General features: G+C 55.6%; 1 protein-coding gene and 1 pseudogene across 4 annotated transcripts in view; one reads left to right on the top strand and one right to left on the bottom strand.

Annotated features, from left to right (window-relative positions):
- Positions 1-17,876, bottom strand: part of LOC147094592 (sulfotransferase 1 family member D1-like) — a 40,405-nt gene that overhangs the window by 19,312 nt on the left and 3,217 nt on the right. The window contains exons 1-3 of one of the 4 annotated variants that reach the window (XM_085974431.1): positions 12,102-12,190; positions 4,637-4,760; positions 3,800-4,011 (exon numbers count right to left, since the gene is read on the bottom strand). In XM_085974431.1, coding sequence (XP_085830557.1) covers positions 3,800-4,000 — 201 coding nt within the window. In that variant the 5' untranslated portion in view covers positions 4,001-4,011; positions 4,637-4,760; positions 12,102-12,190. Of the gene's footprint in view, positions 1-3,799; positions 4,286-4,636; positions 4,761-12,101; positions 12,287-17,876 lie in introns of those variants that run through there. The other 3 variants (XM_085974430.1, XM_085974429.1, XM_085974432.1) reach the window with 3 other exon arrangements.
- Positions 5,622-12,094, top strand: LOC147094593 (uncharacterized; annotated as a pseudogene).

Raw genomic sequence — 17,876 nt, 5'->3', positions numbered from 1 at the left:
GCGAAGGAAAACACGCAGAGCGCAGCCGGTGTTCAAGGGACGAGCAGCGTCAGCAGGGAAGAAAGGGAAACGCGCAGAGCGCAGCCGGTGTTCAAGGGCCGAGCAGCTGCAGCGGAGAAGAAGGGAGAGCACGGGAAACGCCATTTTGAGCCGCAGTGGAGAAGAAGGGACAGCGCGGGAAAACGCCATTTTGAGCCGCAGCGGAGAAGAAGGGAAAGCGCGGGAAAACACCATTTTGAGCCGCAAGAAGAAGGGAGAGCGCGGGGGAAATGCCATTTTGAGCCAGTCTAACCACACCCAGGGATGCCGAAGAGTGGCAGTATCACAGCGTTCGACAATGAAGTCGAAGATTGGACGACATATGTCGAACGCATAGAAGTATACTGCAAGGCGAATGAAGTGCCAGATGAGAGGAAAGCGCTGTTATTGTTGAATTCAATGGGTGCAAAAATGTATGGCTTACTGCGAAACCTAATAACCCCAGAGAAGCCAGCGGAAAAGGATTTTGGAAACATAGTGTCAATCCTACAGGACAACTTAAACACCACACCGCTGCTGATAGCAGAAAGATTTAAGTTTCACAAAAGGAACCAGCATAAAGATGAAAGTAATGCTGAGTATTTAATGGAACTGCGCAAGCTATCGAAACACTGCCAGTTTGGAACGGGACTAGCAGATACTTTAAGGGACAAGTTTGTGTGTGGGCTTCAAAGTGAAGGAACCCAGAAACAGCTTCTATCAGAAAAGGATCTTACGCTGGACAAGGCTTTCAGCATGGCAGTATCACACGAAGCAGCCGCACGGGGCGCTGCAGAGATACAATGGAGACCGCAAGAATATGGCACAAATGAAATGTCATACGGAACAGTGAAGTGCTATCGCTGCGGCAGAACAACACACGACCATAATGATTGCTGGTTTAAGGACAAAGTGTGCAGACAGTGTGGAAAAGTAGGACATATAGCAAGAGTCTGCAGGTCGGGAAAGAAAACCAGCAGCAAGAAATCTCCACAGGAGAAGTACAAGAAGGTACATAAGGTGACGGAGAGTAGTTCAGACGAACAGAAAAGTGATACAGACTCCGGAAGCAAGGAGCTGGGATGTCTGAAACTACATAAGGTGATCAAAACGGAGGATCACCAAACTATCTGGGTCACGCTCAAGATAGCAGGAGTCCAAGTGAAAATGGAATTGGACACAGGATCAGCCCTAACAGTCATAAACCGAAGGGACTACAAGTGGCTATTCTCACATATACCCTTGAGAGATACAGAGATTGTCTTGAAGACGTACACGGGGCAAAAAGTCTACCCCAAAGGAAAAATAAGGGTGAACGTTATATATAACGGTAAGGAAACACCAAAAATGGACCTATATGTATTGCCAGATGGAGGACCACCACTACTAGGACGTGAATGGATCCGGAAGATACAGCTAGATTGGCATTCCATACAAGCACTGACTGTAGATGCCAAAAAGGATGACGACGCCACACCTGGACGACTGTCAAAAATGCTAACGGACGCACAAGAAGTGTTCCAGGAGGGACTTGGAACACTAAAAGGCATAACAACGACGATCAAAATAGAAGAAAATGCAAGCCCAAAGTTTTTTAAGGCCAGACCGGTGCCTTATGCGATCCGCCCAGCCGTCGAAGCAGAGCTGGAAGGTTTGGAACGTTCAGGAGTACTGTCCAAAGTGGACTGGAGCGAGTGGGCTGCACCCATCGTTCCTGTAATGAAGAGGTCGTTGAGTAATATGCCTGGGGAACCAAAGAAGGTTCGCATCTGTGGGGACTTTAAGGTGACAGTGAACCCAGTCCTTCACACGGTACAATATCCGCTTCCGCGGATTGAAGATATTTTCGCCTCGCTATCTGGAGGGAAAGGCTTCACTAAGATTGATCTGGCCCAGGCGTACCTGCAAATGGAGGTAGAAGAAGCCTCGAAACAGTACCTCACGATCAACACTCATAAAGGTCTCTACCAATACAACCGGCTGGTGTTCGGGGTAGCATCAGCTCCGGCTATTTGGCAAAGGGCAATGGATCAAGTCCTGCAAGGGATTCCAGGGACCCAGTGTTATTTGGACGACATCCTGGTCACGGGTGAAAATGACAGTGATCACCTCGCCAACCTGGAGCAGGTGCTCACTAGATTGAAGGAATATGGGCTCCAAGCAAATCGCCACAAATGCGAGTTTTTCCAGAAGCAGATCTCGTATTGTGGCCACGTTATTGATGAAGAGGGGTTACATAAGTCCCCTGAAAAGATTGAGGCAGTAGTCAAGGCTCCAGCACCGGAAAATGTGTCACAACTGAGGTCGTTCCTCGGGCTGGTGAACTACTACCATAAGTTCTTGCCGAATTTGTCTACAGTACTACACCCACTGAACACCCTACTGCAAACGGGGGTACCATGGAAGTGGAATGACGAATGTAAACGAGCTTTCCAGAAGTGCAAAGAATTGATCACATCAAAAGAGGTGTTGGCTCATTTCAACCCAGCACTACCAATTCGGTTGGCGTGTGATGCATCACCATATTGCATTGGAGCGGTGCTGTCGCACAAGTTCCCGGACAGCTCGGAGAGGCCGGTAGCCTTTGCGTCTCGGTCACTAACCTCAGCCGAGCGTAACTACGCCCAGATTGGCAGGGAGGCCCTCAGCCTAGTGTGGGGAGTGAAAAAGTTCAACCATCATCTGCACGGGCAGAAGTTCACCTTGCTGACTAACCACCAACCACTTGTCTCCATCTTTATTCCAAAGAAGGACGTGCCGGTGATGACTGCGCAACGGCTACAAAGATGGTCCCTTCTTCTAGGGGCGAACCAATATGAAATCGAGTATAAGGGTACGAAACAGCATGGAAATGCTGATGGGCTATCACGCCTGCCACTGCCTACTGCGGAGGAAGCACCAGCAGTGGACCCTGTCGAAATATTTTATTCGACTATAATTGAACGCTTGCCAGTAACTAACGCTGATATAGAGAAGGAGACCCGAAATGACCTGACACTGTCTCGGGTATATGACTTGACGGTGAAGGGATGGCCACTAAAACTCCTACGCAGGCAGTCTATAGTAACAGTAGATGAAGCAGAATTTACAGGATACACATCCATCCATTTGGAATGTGCATCAATGATTATGAGGAACATCTTTCCCATGAATGGACCCGCATAATCTACATGTAATCTCCTCCATGGTTTATCCGGCCACTCCCAGGGGTGGAGTGGAGCCGCTTGTGGTAAACCACTGTTTGTATTCCACTGTGTACATGCCTGTACATGTCTCGGCTGACTCCTCCCACGAGTCCAGGTATAAAGGTGACTGCTCCACAGTCCCTCTGTATTCTGGACCGGTCGACCACTCGAGGCACACCTCCATTCTCTTGTTAATAAAAGCCTGTCAGTTACTCGCTTAATCTCAGTCTTTTGAGTTATTGATAGCGCATCACCGCTGCCAGTGCCTTCCTGTGTACTTGACAAGTGTTGCATGTCATGACTAGATTTTCTATCTCCTCATCTAGCTTTGGCCACCACAAGTAACTCCTTGCCAAGGCTTTCATACGCGAAACTCCAGGATGACACTGATGTAGTTGCACTAGGATAGACTGTCGTGCTGGCTGTGGAATAATCACCCTTGCTCCCCACAACACGCAACCATCCTGCACACTCAGCTCTGTCTTCCTGACACTGTATGGTGTGAAATCAGTCCCTTCCGGATGTTGTGGCCAACCCCTCATCACATACTCTCGGACTCTAGACAGTACTGGATCTTTACCTGTCCATGTCCTTACTTGTTCTGCGGTCACAATTGCTGTGTCCGTGTCCTCCAACATCAAAACTCTGTCCTCTGGAGCTGCACGGATAGGTGTACCTGGCAGTGGAAGACGGCTCAAGGCATCTGCGTTCCCATGGTACTTGCCCGCCTTGTAAACGATGACATACTCATACGCTCTCAACGTCACTGCCCACCTCTGGATCCGGGGTGACACCATCTGTGGTACTGCTTTCATTTCATTAAAAAGAGATAGCAGAGGTTTATGATCGGTGCATATGGTGAACTTCCTGCCATATATGTACTTATGAAACCTCTGTAACCCAAACATTACTGCTAATCCCTCTTTATCCAACTGGGAATCGTTTTTTTCCGCTGGGGTCAGAGTTCGAGACAAAAACCCTATCGGTCTTTCTGTTCCATCCTCCATACAGTGTGAAAGAACTGCTCCCACCCCGTAAGGTGAAGCATCACAAGAGAGAATGATGTCTTTCTCTGCATTGTAGTGAACCAACACATCCGAGGACAGCATCAGTTTCTTGGACTGTTCAAATGAAACCCTCTGTTCCTCTTCCCACTGCCACTGTGTCTCCTTACGCAGTAGTTTGTGAAGAGGTGCTAACACTGTTGACAAGTTTGGCAAAAACCTGTTATAATAGTTTAGCAGTCCCAGGTAAGCTTTTAACTCAGTCACATTTGTAGGATCTGGGGCCTCCTGCAGTGCTTGTACCTTCTCCTTGATTGGATGGAGCCCTGTGGCGTCCACTCTGTGTCCCAGGAACATGGCCTCATTCCCCAGGAAAGTGCACTTACTCCTCTTGAGCCGTAACCCAGCCTTATCCAATCTTTGCAGTACCTCTCTCAGAGTGCTCAGATGCTCCTGGTCGGTTCTTCCCGTCACCAGAATATCATCCAGATAGATTGAAACATGTGGAATCCCTTGCAGTACACCCTCGATTGTCCTCTGGAAGATAGCTGGACTAGATGAGACACCAAATGGTAAGCGGTTATAGGTAAACAAACCCTTGTGTGTATTTATGGTTACATACTTCTTGGATTCCTCATCTAGTGTAATCTGCAAGTATGCATGAATCATATCCAGTTTCGTGAATTTCTTCCCTCCAGCCAGGTTTGCAAAAAGATCCTCAGTTTTAGGAATAGGATACTGTTCTAGTTTAGACACCCTATTTACAGTCAATTTATAATCCCCACAGAGTCTTACCGAATTGTCTGGTTTTAAAACAGGTACAATGGGAGCTGCCCATTCCGAACATGTTACGGGTTCCAGAATGTTCTCCCTCAAAAGACGGTCAAGCTCAGCCTCTACCTTCAGTTTCATGGCATAAGGCACAGGTCGTTGTTTAAAAAATCTTGGTAGTGCCTCCTTGTCGACATAAATCTTACATGTTCCAAGTTCTTCCTTGAACACATTCTCATGTTCAATCAACACGTCTTGCAAAGACAACTGTTTGCCTCTCTCCATTTGAATTATTGCTCCCCAATCTAATTTAAGTTCTCGTATCCAGCCCCGACCTAACAAGTTTGGTCCAGAACCCGATACTACAACTACAGGTAGCTGTTCCACGGTGTCCCTGTGTTTCACAGTTACAATAGCTGTACCCAATGTTGCCAGTCATTCACCGGTATAGGTTTTAAGCTTCATAGAGCAAGACTTTAACTCTGGAACTTTTGCACGGTTCCACAATTTTGAATACTCCTCCCTGTTTATTATGGTAATGCCACATCCAGTATCCACCTCAAAGTTCACCTTAGAGTCATTTACTATCAGTTGCAATGTGATAGGATCCACTTTTGGAATGTCCTCTACCATACTATGCAATATGAACACATCGTCTCCTTTCTCAGCTTCTCCACTGATGTGATGTGCTCCCTGTTTTTTTACTTCTCTTACTAGGTTTTTCTTTCCTCCCCCTTTTGGTTTGTATTCCTTTTCAGGGGCTTTTGCCCTGCATGCACGTTTTATATGTCCTTTTTCCCCACACTTGTGGCACTTTTCCTCCAGAAACCTGCATTCCCTTGCCAGATGATCTCCATTGCATCTATAACATGCCTTTACATGCTCATGTTGTGGTCTCTGACTCATATTAAACTTGTGCACCACCGGACTTGCAACTTGCCTCGTAGTAGCCCAGTCTGAACCTTGTATTTCTTTTACATCACGGTTAGCTGTCTCTATGGCTTGAGCAAGTTCCAACGCTTTATCATACGTAAGCCCAGTCTCGGACAATAATCTCCTCTGCATTCGAGCATCCATTATCCCGCAAACCAGCCTATCTCTCAGCATGTTTTTCAAGCTGTTCCCGTAATTGCAATCATGTGCCAGTTTTCTCAACACCGCAACATAATCCAATACAGACTCTCCTGGTTTCCTGTTCCGTGAATTAAATTTGAAACGCTGTACAATCTCACTCGGTCTGGGATTGAAATGATCCTTTAGCAAGGCCACTAAGTTAGCAAATGTTACGTCTCCAGGCTTTTCAGGACTGCATAAGTTTCTCAGTAAACTATACGTCTGACTTCCCAAGGAAGTGAGCAAAATAGCTCTCCTTTTTCCCACATCATCTATATCATTTGCCACAAAGAAATGCTCCAGCAACTCACAGTATTCGATCCAGGTTTGAGTTTGAACATCAAAAGCAGAAATCTCTCCTACTCGAGTAGCCATGATTCAGATGCAGTGTTCTTGTATTTTCCCTTCTTCAAGTTGAGATCTGTTAATCCTCGTCGCCAAATGTGATATCCGAGTGGTAAGGTCCAATAACTGAGATAAGTGAGACTTCAGGAACCAAAACTTAACTTTTTAATTACACAGGTTAGGAGGGAAACATCTCTTACAGGCTGCAAGCAGAACGCTCTGGGGGAGAAATTCACTTGTTAGTGCCACCGATTAACGCCTAAAGAGGCCGAGAAGTGGGGCGCTAGCCAATTTCCGGGCGGGCGCAAGGCGCCTAGCGCCTCGCCCCATATTGAGCATGCATTTAGTGCAGGCGCTAAATCTTAGCGCCCGCTCATGGGCGCAGGCTGATTATGACGTCATTTGAGTGTGCAACGCCTTTTGGGTGCCCCGGACCGGAAATTCAGTGGCGCCCCCCTCCGTAGCGCCTGGCGCTAATAGTGACAGCTTACCTGGGCCTTACCAAGTTGCTCTCGGGCTGGAGGAGTGTTATTTAAAGGGGACTGGTGTGGTTTAAAAGCGGCAGCCATTTTTGGATCACAACTTCCTCGAGAGCTACAAAGAGTTGCTGAGCTGCACACTGAGAGCCATTTGACCACTGAGCCAGCGCAGGCAGACGATCTTCAGCCTTCTGACCATCACCTTGCTGTTGGTGAGCCTCGACAATGGGGAACCTTCCTGTGGGCGCTTATTATGGGGGCTGCATTGGAGGGGAACGTCCTGCTGCTGAATCATCTGGAAAGGGCACTGAGACGCTGGGAGAGGGGGGCGGGCATGGCCAGATGGAGGAGGGCCAACAGACGTCGCCACAGCAGACCTTACGCTGGCAGGGTTATCCGACAGCAGTTTTCCTACATGAACATGCTGGAGGAGCAGTGTGTCAGAAGGCTGCGATTTAGAAAGGAGGTGGTGACTGAGCTGTGCCAGCTGCTTCAGCCAGATCTGCAGCCTCAGATAAGGTGCAGGACATCTCTGTCGGCGGCTGAGAAGATGGCTGCTGGCCTGAACTTCTACGTGAGTGGCTCTTCTCAGGCTGCGCGTCAAAGGATGATCAGAAGTAGCTTCTAGGCCCCTCTCACGGAATGCTTGCTGCCATTCCAAGAACAGGAATGGAACCGGTCTGATACCCCCAAGCCTGTGAAGGGCAAGATGCATGTAAATAGCAGGCATAGCCATCGCTGCGACAGCCTCAGTACTCAACACCAACAACAGCCAATCTCCAGACGCCATCCTACAACTCATCCGCTTCATCCTTGACCACAATGTCTTCACCTTCGACAACCAGTTCTTTACCCAAACACACGGAACAGCCATGGGGACCAAATTCGCACCCCAATACGCCAACATCTTCATGCACAAGTTCGAGCAAGACTTCTTCGCTGCACAGGACCTCCAACCAACGCTATACACCAGATACATCGACAACATTTTCTTCCTATGGACCCACGGCGAAAAATCACTGAAAAGACTACACGGTAACATCAACAAGTTCCATCCCACCATCAAACTCACCATGGACTACTCCTCAGAATCGGTTTCATTCTTGGACACACGAATCTCCATCAAAGTCGGACACCTCAGCACTTCACTCTACCGCAAGCCCACAGACAACCTCAGGATGCTCCACTTCTCCAGCTTCTACCCTAACCATGTTAAAGAAGCCATCCCCTATGGACAAGCCCTGCGAATACACAGGATCTGCTCAGACGAGGAGGAACGCGATGGACACATACAGACTCTGAAAGACACCCTCGTAAGAACAGGATATGATGCTCGACTCGTCGATCAACAGTTCCAACGGGCCACAGCAAAAAATCGCATAGACCTCCTCAGAAGACAAACACGGGACACAACCAACAGAGTACCCTTCGTCGTCCAGTACTTCCCCGGAGCGGAGAAACTATGCCATGTTCTTTGCAACCTTCAACATGTCATCGATGACGATGAACACCTCACTAAGGCCATCCCCATGCCTCCACTACTCGCCTTCAAACAGCCGCCTAACCTCAAACAGACCATCGTTCGCAGCAAATTACCCAGCTTTCAGGAGAAGAGCGACCACGACACCACACAACCCTGCCACAGCAACCTCTGCAAAACATGCCAGATCATCAGCACAGATACCATCATCACACGTGAGGACACCACCCACCAGGTACATGGTACATACTCATGTGACTCGGTCAACGTTGTCTGCCTCATACGTTGCAGGAAAGGATGCCCCGGAGCATGGTACATCGGCAAGACCATGCAGACACTGCGACAATGGATGAACAGACATCGCGCAACAATCGCCAGGCAGGAGTGTTCCCTCCCAGTCGGGAACACTTCAGCAGTCAAGGACATTCAACCTCCGATCTTCGGGTAAGCATTCTCCAAGGCAGCCTTCGAGACACACGACAACGCAAAATCGTAGAGCAGAAACTGATAGCCAAGTTCCGCACTCATGAGGACGGCCTCAACCGGGATCTTGGGTTCATGTCACGCTACATGTAACCCCACCTGATGTAGGGTCATCCAGACTCGAGTCGTCATTGGCTTGTTCTCTCTACACAGATGCGGCCGGCCCTGCTGTGATTTCCAGCAAAAAAAATGTTTTTTTGTCTGTTTTTTGTTTTTCATACAGACCCCAGCATCTGCAACATTTGACCCCTTGTGACCCCACCTCATTGTTCTTTGATGTAATGTTTTCCTGACTCACCTGTTTGGACACCATTCACACCTTTGTTTGCTGTGATTATCTCTCTGCCGAGGTGTGATAAATGGCAGTTAGAAAGATTACCTGTAATCACCTGGCATTATTCTCTGACTATATAAGCTGTGTCTTTATGCTTCTCTCCACTTCACCTGATGAAGGAGCAGCGCTCCGAAAGCTTGTGATTTCAAATAAAACTGTTGGACTATAACCTGGTGTTGTGTGACTTCTTACAATTGTAAATGAAGAAAGTGTTTCATTACACAAAATGTGGTTCCTTCAAACATGAGAAAGCTATGGCAACAGAAAGCAAAACTAATACACTGACACATAACTGACTCGCACACCCGGGAGACTGTCCAAAAGATAAATCACATTCCGACCATCTTCCTTGGCCTTGATTCCACTGCGCCAACCAAAGCATCCAATGCCCCATCAGTGAGGCGTTCCGCCCTCTGCCTCACCCTTTCCACAGGTAGGCTCCCACCGCTTTGAAGGCCTACAAGGCAGTGAGTGTGTCTGGTGATGCCAATTGACCTGCCCCTTTAAGAGCTGGCCGGCGCCACTGTGTCTCAGGGAAAGTGGTTATTGACAGCACCCTCGCTGCGCCCCGCCGCCGCGAAATTGGGTTGCGCCGCCGGGTTAGCACCTTAAGAGTAGCGTGCAGCGCCTGATTTAGCGCCGCAATCACCTTTAGGGGCGCTGCAACCCAATATCGCGCTAGGTGGCGCTAAATTGTGCCTGGCGCTAAACTTTGCGCATCGCCAGAACTAGCGCCCCAAACGCGGCTATACCGAATTTCTAGGCCTCAATATCTTATTGCACGATGCAAAGATGGAGGATAAAACTCTGAGTCATATCCATAATGCAATGTTACCTTAATACTGGTATAATATAATCCCTTAGCATTTGTCTCCATCTGGTGGATAACTTAAGCATTGCATCCCAGATTACTATACCCTGCACCGTGGGACCTCGGCCCTTCCCCTGCACCATGGGGCCTTGGCCCTTCTCCTGGAGTCCCTGCACCGTGGAGCCTAGGCCCTTCCCCTGGTGTCCCTGCACCGTGGGGCCTCGGACCTTCCCCTGTGTCCCTGCACCGTGGGGCCTCGGCCCTTCCCCTGGTGTCCTGCACCGTGGGGCCTCGGCCCTCCCCCTGGTGTCCTGCACCGTGCGGCTTTGGCCCTTCCCCTGGTGTCCTGCATCGTGGGGCCTCGGTCCTTCCCCTGATGCCCTGCACCATGGGGCCTCGGCCCTTCCCCTGGTGTCCTGCAGCGTGGGGCCTCGGCCCTTCCCCTGGTGTCCCTGCACCGTGGGGCCTCGGCCCTTCCGCTGGTGTCCCTGCACCGTGGGGCCTCGGCCCTTCCCCTGGTGTCCCTGCACTGTGGGGCCTCGGCCCTTCCCCTGGTGTCCCTGCACCGTGGGGCCTCGGCCCTTCCCCTGGTGTCCAGCACCATGGGGCCTCGGCCCTTCCCCTGGTGTCCAGCACCGTGGGGCCTCGGCCCTTCCCCTGGTGTCCCTACACCGTGGGGCCTCGGCCCTTCCCCTGGTGTCCCTGCACCGTGGGGCCTCGGCCCTTCCCCTGGTGTCCCTGCACCGTGGGGCCTCGGCCCTTCCCCTGGTGTCCCTGCACTGTGGGGCCTCGGCCCTTCCCCTGGTGTCCAGCACCATGGGGCCTCGGCCCTTCCCCTGGTGTCCAGCACCGTGGGGCCTCGGCCCTTCCCCTGGTGTCCCTACACCGTGGGGCCTCGGCCCTTCCCCTGGTGTCCCTGCACCGTGGGGCCTCGGCCCTCCCCCTGGTGTCCCTGCACCGTGGGGCCTCGGCCCTCCCCCTGGTGTCCTGCACCGTGGGGCCTCGGCCCTCCCCCTGGTGTCCCTGCACCGTGGGGCCTCGGCCCTCCCCCTGGTGTCCTGCACCGTGCGGCTTTGGCCCTTCCCCTGGTGTCCTGCACCATGGGGCCTCGGCCCTTCCCCTGGTGTCCCAGCACCGTGGGGCCTCGGCCCTTCCCCTGGTGTCCCTGCTCCGTGGGGCCTCGGCCCTTCCCCTGGTGTCCTGCACCGTGGGGCCTCGGCCCTTCCCCTGCACCGTGGGGCCTTGGCCCTCTCCCCTGCACCGTGGGGCCTCGGTCCTCTCCCCTGCACCGTGGGGCCTCATCCCTCTCCCCCGCACTGTGGGGCCTCGGCCCTTCCCCTGCACCGTGGGGCCTTGGCCCTCTCCCCTGCACCGTGGGGCCTCATCCCTCTCCCCCGCACCGTGGGGCCTCATCCCTCTCCCCCGCACCGTGGGGCCTTGGCCCTCTACCCTGCACCGTGGGGTCTCGGCCCTCTCCCCTGCACTGTGGGGCCTCGGCCCTTCCCCTGCACCGTGGGGCCTTGGCCCTCTCCCCTGCACCGTGGGGCCTCGGTCCTCTCCCCTGCACCGTGGGGCCTCATCCCTCTCCCCCGCACTGTGGGGCCTCGGCCCTTCCCCTGCACCGTGGGGCCTTGGCCCTCTCCCCTGCACCGTGGGGCCTCATCCCTCTCCCCCGCACCGTGGGGCCTCATCCCTCTCCCCCGCACCGTGGGGCCTTGGCCCTCTACCCTGCACCGTGGGGTCTCGGCCCTCTCCCCTGCACTGTGGGGCCTCGGCCCTTCCCCTGCACCGTGGGGCCTTGGACCTCTCCCCTGCACCGTGGGGGCCTCGGCCCTCTCCCCTGCACCGTGGGGCCTCGGCCCTCTCCCCTGGTGTCTTGCACCGTGGGACCTCTCCCCTGCACCGTGGGGCCTCGGCCCTCTGCCCTGCACCGTGGGGCCTCGGCCCTCTCCCCTGCACTGTGGGACCTCTCCCCTGCACCGTGGGGCCTCGGCCCTTCCCCTGGTGTCCTGCACCGTGGGGCCTCGGCACTTCCCCTGCACCGTGGGGGCCTCGGCCCTCTCCCCTGGGCCACCCACCTGCTTTGGGATAAGTCGCGATGAGTAGGTCGTCGGGTTTCGCCTGGAAGATTTCCACCTTCGCCCAGTTGTCTGCCACCCAGTCAGGGAAGGGCACACCTTGGACCGGCTTAACCTGCGGCCGAGCAATTTTGACCTCCAGGGGCTCAGGGTGACAACTCAGCGACATCTTCAGTCTCCTCAACCTGTGTATCCAGAATCATAGAATCAGAGAACGTTACAGCACGGAATGAGGCCATTTCGGCCCATCGTGTCCGCGCCGGCCAGCAAAGAGCGATCCAGCCTAATCCCACGTCCCAGCTCATGGTCCGTAGCCCTGCAGGTTACAGCATCCCAAGCGCACATCCAAGTACTGTTTAACTGTGGTTAGGGTTCCTGCCTCTACCACCCTTTCAGGCAGTGAGTTCCAGACCACCACCACCCTCTGGGTGAAAGAAATTCTCCTCAAATCCCCTCTAATCCTTCCCCCAATGACTTTAAATCTGTGCCCCCTGGTTTTTGACCCCTCTGCTAAGGGAAATAGATCCTTTCTATCCACTTTATCTAGGCCCCTCATAATTTTATACACCTCAATAAGGTCTCCCCTCAGACTCCTCTGTTCCAAGGAAAACAGAACCAGCCTATCCAGTCTTTCCTCATAGCTAAGATTCTCTACTCCCGGTAACATCCTTGTAAATCTCCTCTGTACCCTCGCTAGTGCAATCACATCTTTCCTGTAATGTGGTGACCAGATGTTAAAGGACTTCAAAACTCAAGTGTCCAGAGACAAATCTGCTCCGCCCTCAGTAACCACTGACCCTCACCCACAAGGACCGAGAGGCTCCTGTCTCCCTCAGTGCCCACTGAACCTCGCCCACAGGGACCGAGAGGCTCCTGTCTCCCTCAGTAACCACTGACCCTCACCCACAAGGACCGAGAGGCTCCCATCTCCCTCAGTACCCACTGACCCTCACACACAGGAACTGAGAGGCTCCTGTCTCCCTCAGTTGCCGCTGACCCTCACCCACAGGGACCGAGAGGCTCCAGTCTCCCTCAGTACCCACTGACCCTCGCCCACAGGGACCGAGAGGCTCCTGTCTCCCTCAGTGCCCACTGACCCTCGCCCACAGGGACTGAGAGGCTCCTGTCTCCCTCAGTACCCACTGACCCTCACCCACAGGGACCGAGAGGCTCCTGTCTCCCTCAGTACCCACTGACCCTCACCCACAGGGACCGAGAGGCTCCTGTCTCCCTCAGTACCCACTGACCCTCACCCACAGGGACCGAGAGGCTCCTGTCTCCCTCAGTGCCCACTGCCCCTCACCCACAGGGACTGAGAGGCTCCTGTCTCCCTCAGTGCCCACTGACCCTCGCCCACAGGAACTGAGAGGCTCCTGTCTCCCTCAGTGCCCACTGACCCTCGCCCACAGGGACCGAGAGACTCCTGTCTCCCTCAATACCCACTGACCCTCACCCACAGGGACCGAGAGGCTCCTGTCTCCCTCAGTACCCACTGACCCTCACCCACAGGGACCGAGAGGCTCCTGTCTCCCTCAGTGCCCACTAACCCTCACCCACAGGAACTGAGAGGCTCCTGTCTCCCTCAGTTGCCGCTGACCCTCACCCACAGGGACCGAGAGGCTCCTGTCTCCCTCAGTACCCACTGACCCTCGCCCACAGGGACCGAGAGGCTCCTGTCTCCCTCTGTGCCCACTGACCCTCACCCACAGGGACCGAGAGGCTCCCGTCTCCCTCAGTGCCCACTGACCCTCACCCACAGGGACCGAGAGGCTCCTGTCTCCTTCAGTACCCACTGACCTTCGCCCACAGGGACCGAGAGGCTCCTGTCTCCCTCAGTGCCCACTGACCCTCACCCACAGGGACCGAGAGGCTCCTGTCTCCCTCAGTACCCACTGACCCTCACCCACAGGGACCGAGAGGCTCCTGTCCCCCTCAGTGTCCACTGATCCTCACCCACAGGGACCGAGAGGCTCCTGTCTCCCTCAGTGCCCACTGACCCTCACCCACAGGGACCGAGAGGCTCCTGTCTCCCTCAGTACCCACTGACACTCGTCCGCAGGGACCGAGAGGCTCCTGTCTCCCTCAGTGTCCACTGACCCTCACCCACAGGGACCGAGAGGCTCCTGTCTCCCTCAGTGCCCACTGACCCTCACCCACAGGGACCGAGAGGCTCCTGTCTCCTTCAGTACCCACTGACACTTGTCCGCAGGGACCGAGAGGCTCCTGTCTCCCTCAGTACTAACTGACCCTCACCCACAGGGACCGAGAGTCTCCTGTCCCCCTCAGTAGCCACTGACACTCTTCCGCAGGGACCGAGAGGCTCCTGTTTCCCTCAGTGCCCACTGACCCTCGCCCACAGGGACCGAGAGACTCCTGTCTCCCTCAATACCCACTGACCCTCACCCACAGGGACCGAGAGGCTCCTGTCTCCCTCAGTACCCACTGACCCTCACCCACAGGGACCGAGAGGCTCCTGTCTCCCTCAGTGCCCACTAACCCTCACCCACAGGAACTGAGAGGCTCCTGTCTCCCTCAGTAACCACTGACACTCGCCCACAGGGACCGAGAGGCTCCCGTCTCCCTCAGTGCCCACTGTCCCACACCCACAGGGACCGAGAGGCTCCCGTCTCCCTCAGTGCCCACTAACCCTCACCCACAGGAACTGAGAGGCTCCTGTCTCCCTCAGTACCCACTGACCCTCACCCACAGGGACCGAGAGGCTCCCGTCTCCCTCAGTAACCACTGACACTCGTCCACAGGGACCGAGAGGCTCCCGTCTCCCTCAGTGCCCACTGACCCTCACCCACAGGGACCGAGAGGCTCCTGTCTCCCTCAGTACCCACTGACCTTCGCCCACAGGGACCGAGAGGCTCCCGTCTCCCTCAGTGCCCACTGTCCCACACCCACAGGGACCGAGAGGCTCCCGTCTCCCTCAGTGCCCACTAACCCTCACCCACAGGAACTGAGAGGCTCCTGTCTCCCTCAGTTGCCGCTGCCCCTCGCCCACAGGGACCGAAAAGCTCCTGTCTCCCTCAGTACCCACTGACCCTCGCCCACAGGGACCGAGAGGCTCCTGTCTCTCTCAGTGCCCACTGACCCTCGCCCACAGGGCCCGAGAGGCTCCTGTCTCCCTCAGTGCCCACTGTCCCACACCCACAGGGACCGAGAGGCTCCCGTCTCCCTCAGTGCCCACTAACCCTCACCCACAGGAACTGAGAGGCTCCTGTCTCCCTCAGTTGCCGCTGACCCTCGCCCACAGGGACCGAAAAGCTCCTGTCTCCCTCAGTACCCACTGACCCTCGCCCACAGGGACCGAGAGGCTCCTGTCTCTCTCAGTGCCCACTGACCCTCGCCCACAGGGACCGAGAGGCTCCTGTCTCCCTCAGTACCCACTGACAGTCGTCCGCAGGGACCGAGAGGCTCCTGTCTCCCTCAGTGCCCACTGACCCTCGCCCACAGGGACTGAGAGGCTCCTGTCTCCCTCAGTGCCCACTGCCCCTCACCCACAGGGACCGAGAGGCTCCTGTCTCACTCAGTGCCCACTGACCCTCGCCCACAGGGACTGAGAGGCTCCTGTCTCCCTCAGTGCCCACTGACCCTCGCCCACAGGGACCGAGAGACTCCTGTCTCCCTCAATACACACTGACCCTTACCCACAGGGACCGAGAGGCTCCTATCTCCCTCAGTGCCCACTAACCCTCACCCACAGGAACTGAGAGGCTCCTGTCTCCCTCAGTACCCACTGACCCTCACCCACAGGGACCGAGAGGCTCCTGTCTCCCTCAGCACCCACTGACCCTCACCCACAGGGACCGAGGGGCTCCTGTCTCCCTCAGTACCCACTGCCCCTCACCCACAGGGACCGAGAGGCTCCCGTCTCCCTCAGTGTCCACCGACCCTCACACACAGGAACTGAGAGGCTCCTGTCTCCCTCAGTACCCACTGACCCTCGCCCACAGCGACCGAGAGGCTCCTGTCTCCCTCAGTGCCCACTGACCCTCACCCACAGGGACCGAGAGGCTCCTGTCTCCCTCAGTACCCACTGACCCTCACCCACAGGGACCGAGAGGCTCCTGTCTCCCTCAGTACCCACTGACCCTCGCCCACGGGGACCGAGAGGCTCCTGTCTCCCTCAGTACCCACTGACCCTCACCCACAGGGACCGAGAGGCTCCCGTCTCCCTCAGTGCCCACTGACCCTCACCCACAGGGACCGAGAGGCTCCCGTCTCCCTCAGTGCCCACTGACCCTCACCCACAGGGACCGAGAGGCTCCTGTCTCCCTCAGTACCCACTGACCCTCGCACACATGGACCGAGAGGCTCCTGTCTCCCTCAGTGCCCACTGACCCTCATCCACAGAGACCGAGAGGCTCCCGTCTCCCTCAGTACCCACTGACCCTCACACACAGGAACCGAGAGGCTCCTGTCTCCCTCAGTACCCACTGACCCTCACACACAGGAACCGAGAGGCTCCTGTCTCCCTCAGTACCCACTGACCCTCGCCCACAGGCACCGAGAGGCTCCGGTCTCCCTCAGTACCCACTGACCCTCACCCACAGGCACCGAGAGGCTCCGGTCTCCCTCAGTACCCACTGACCCTCATCCACAGGGACTGAGAGGCTCCTGTCTCCCTCAGTACCCACTGACCCTCACACACAGGAACCGAGAGGCTCCCGTCTCCCTCAGTATCCACTGACCCTCGCCCACAGCGACCGAGAGGCTCCTGTCTCCCTCAGTACCCACTGACCCTTACCCACAGGGACCGAGAGGCTCCTGTCTCCCTCAGTACCCACTGACCCTCACCCACAGGGACCGAGGGGCTCCTGTCTCCCTCAGTGTCCACTGACCCTCGCACACAGGAACCGAGAGACTCCTGTCTCCCTCAGTGCCCACTGACCCTCACCCACAGGGACCGAGAGGCTCCTGTCTCCCTCAGTACCCACTGACCCTCACCCACAGGGACCGAGAGGCTCCTGTCTCCCTCAGTACCCACTGACCCTCACCCACAGGGACCGAGAGGCTCCTGTCTCCCTCAGTACCCACTGACCCTCACCCACAGCGACCGAGAGGCTTTTGTCTCCCTCAGTACCCACTGACCCTCACCCACAGGAACTGAGAGGCTCCTGTCTCCCTCAGTACTCACTGACCCTCACCCACAGGGACCGGGAGGCTCCTGTCTCCCTCAGTACCCACTGATACTCACCCACAGCGACCGAGAGGCTTCTGTCTCCCTCAGTACCCACTGACTCTCACCCACAGGGACTGAGAGGCTCCTGTGTCCCTCAGTACCCACTGACCCTCGCCCACAGGGACCGGGAGGCTCCTGTCTCCCTCAGTGCCCACTGATACTCACCCACAGCGACCGAGAGGCTTCTGTCTCCCTCAGTACCCACTGACTCTCACCCACAGGGACCGAGAGACTCCTGTCTCCCTCCGTACCCACTGACCCTCGCCCACAGAGACCGAGAGGCTCCTGTCTCCCTCAGTACCCACTGACCCTCACCCTCAGGGACCGAGAGGCTCCTGTCTCCCTCAGTACCCACTGACCCTCGCCCACAGGGATCGAGAGGCTCCTGTCCCCCTCAGTACCCGCTGACCCTCACCCACAGAGACCGAGAGGCTCCTGTCTCCCTCAGTGCCCACTGACCCTCGCCCACAGGGACCGAGAGGCTCCTGTCTCCCTCAGTACCCACTGACCCTCGCCCACGGGGACCGAGAGGCTCCTGTCTCCCTCACAACCCACTGACCCTCGCCCACGGGGAACGTGAGTCTCCT

The sequence above is a fragment of the Somniosus microcephalus genome, unplaced genomic scaffold (assembly GCF_052327205.1).
Source record: "Somniosus microcephalus isolate GS21.2 unplaced genomic scaffold, FLI_Smic_1.0 unresolved_chr1, whole genome shotgun sequence".
NCBI lineage: Eukaryota > Metazoa > Chordata > Chondrichthyes > Squaliformes > Somniosidae > Somniosus > Somniosus microcephalus.
This window is presented reverse-complemented; position numbering and strand designations above follow the sequence as displayed.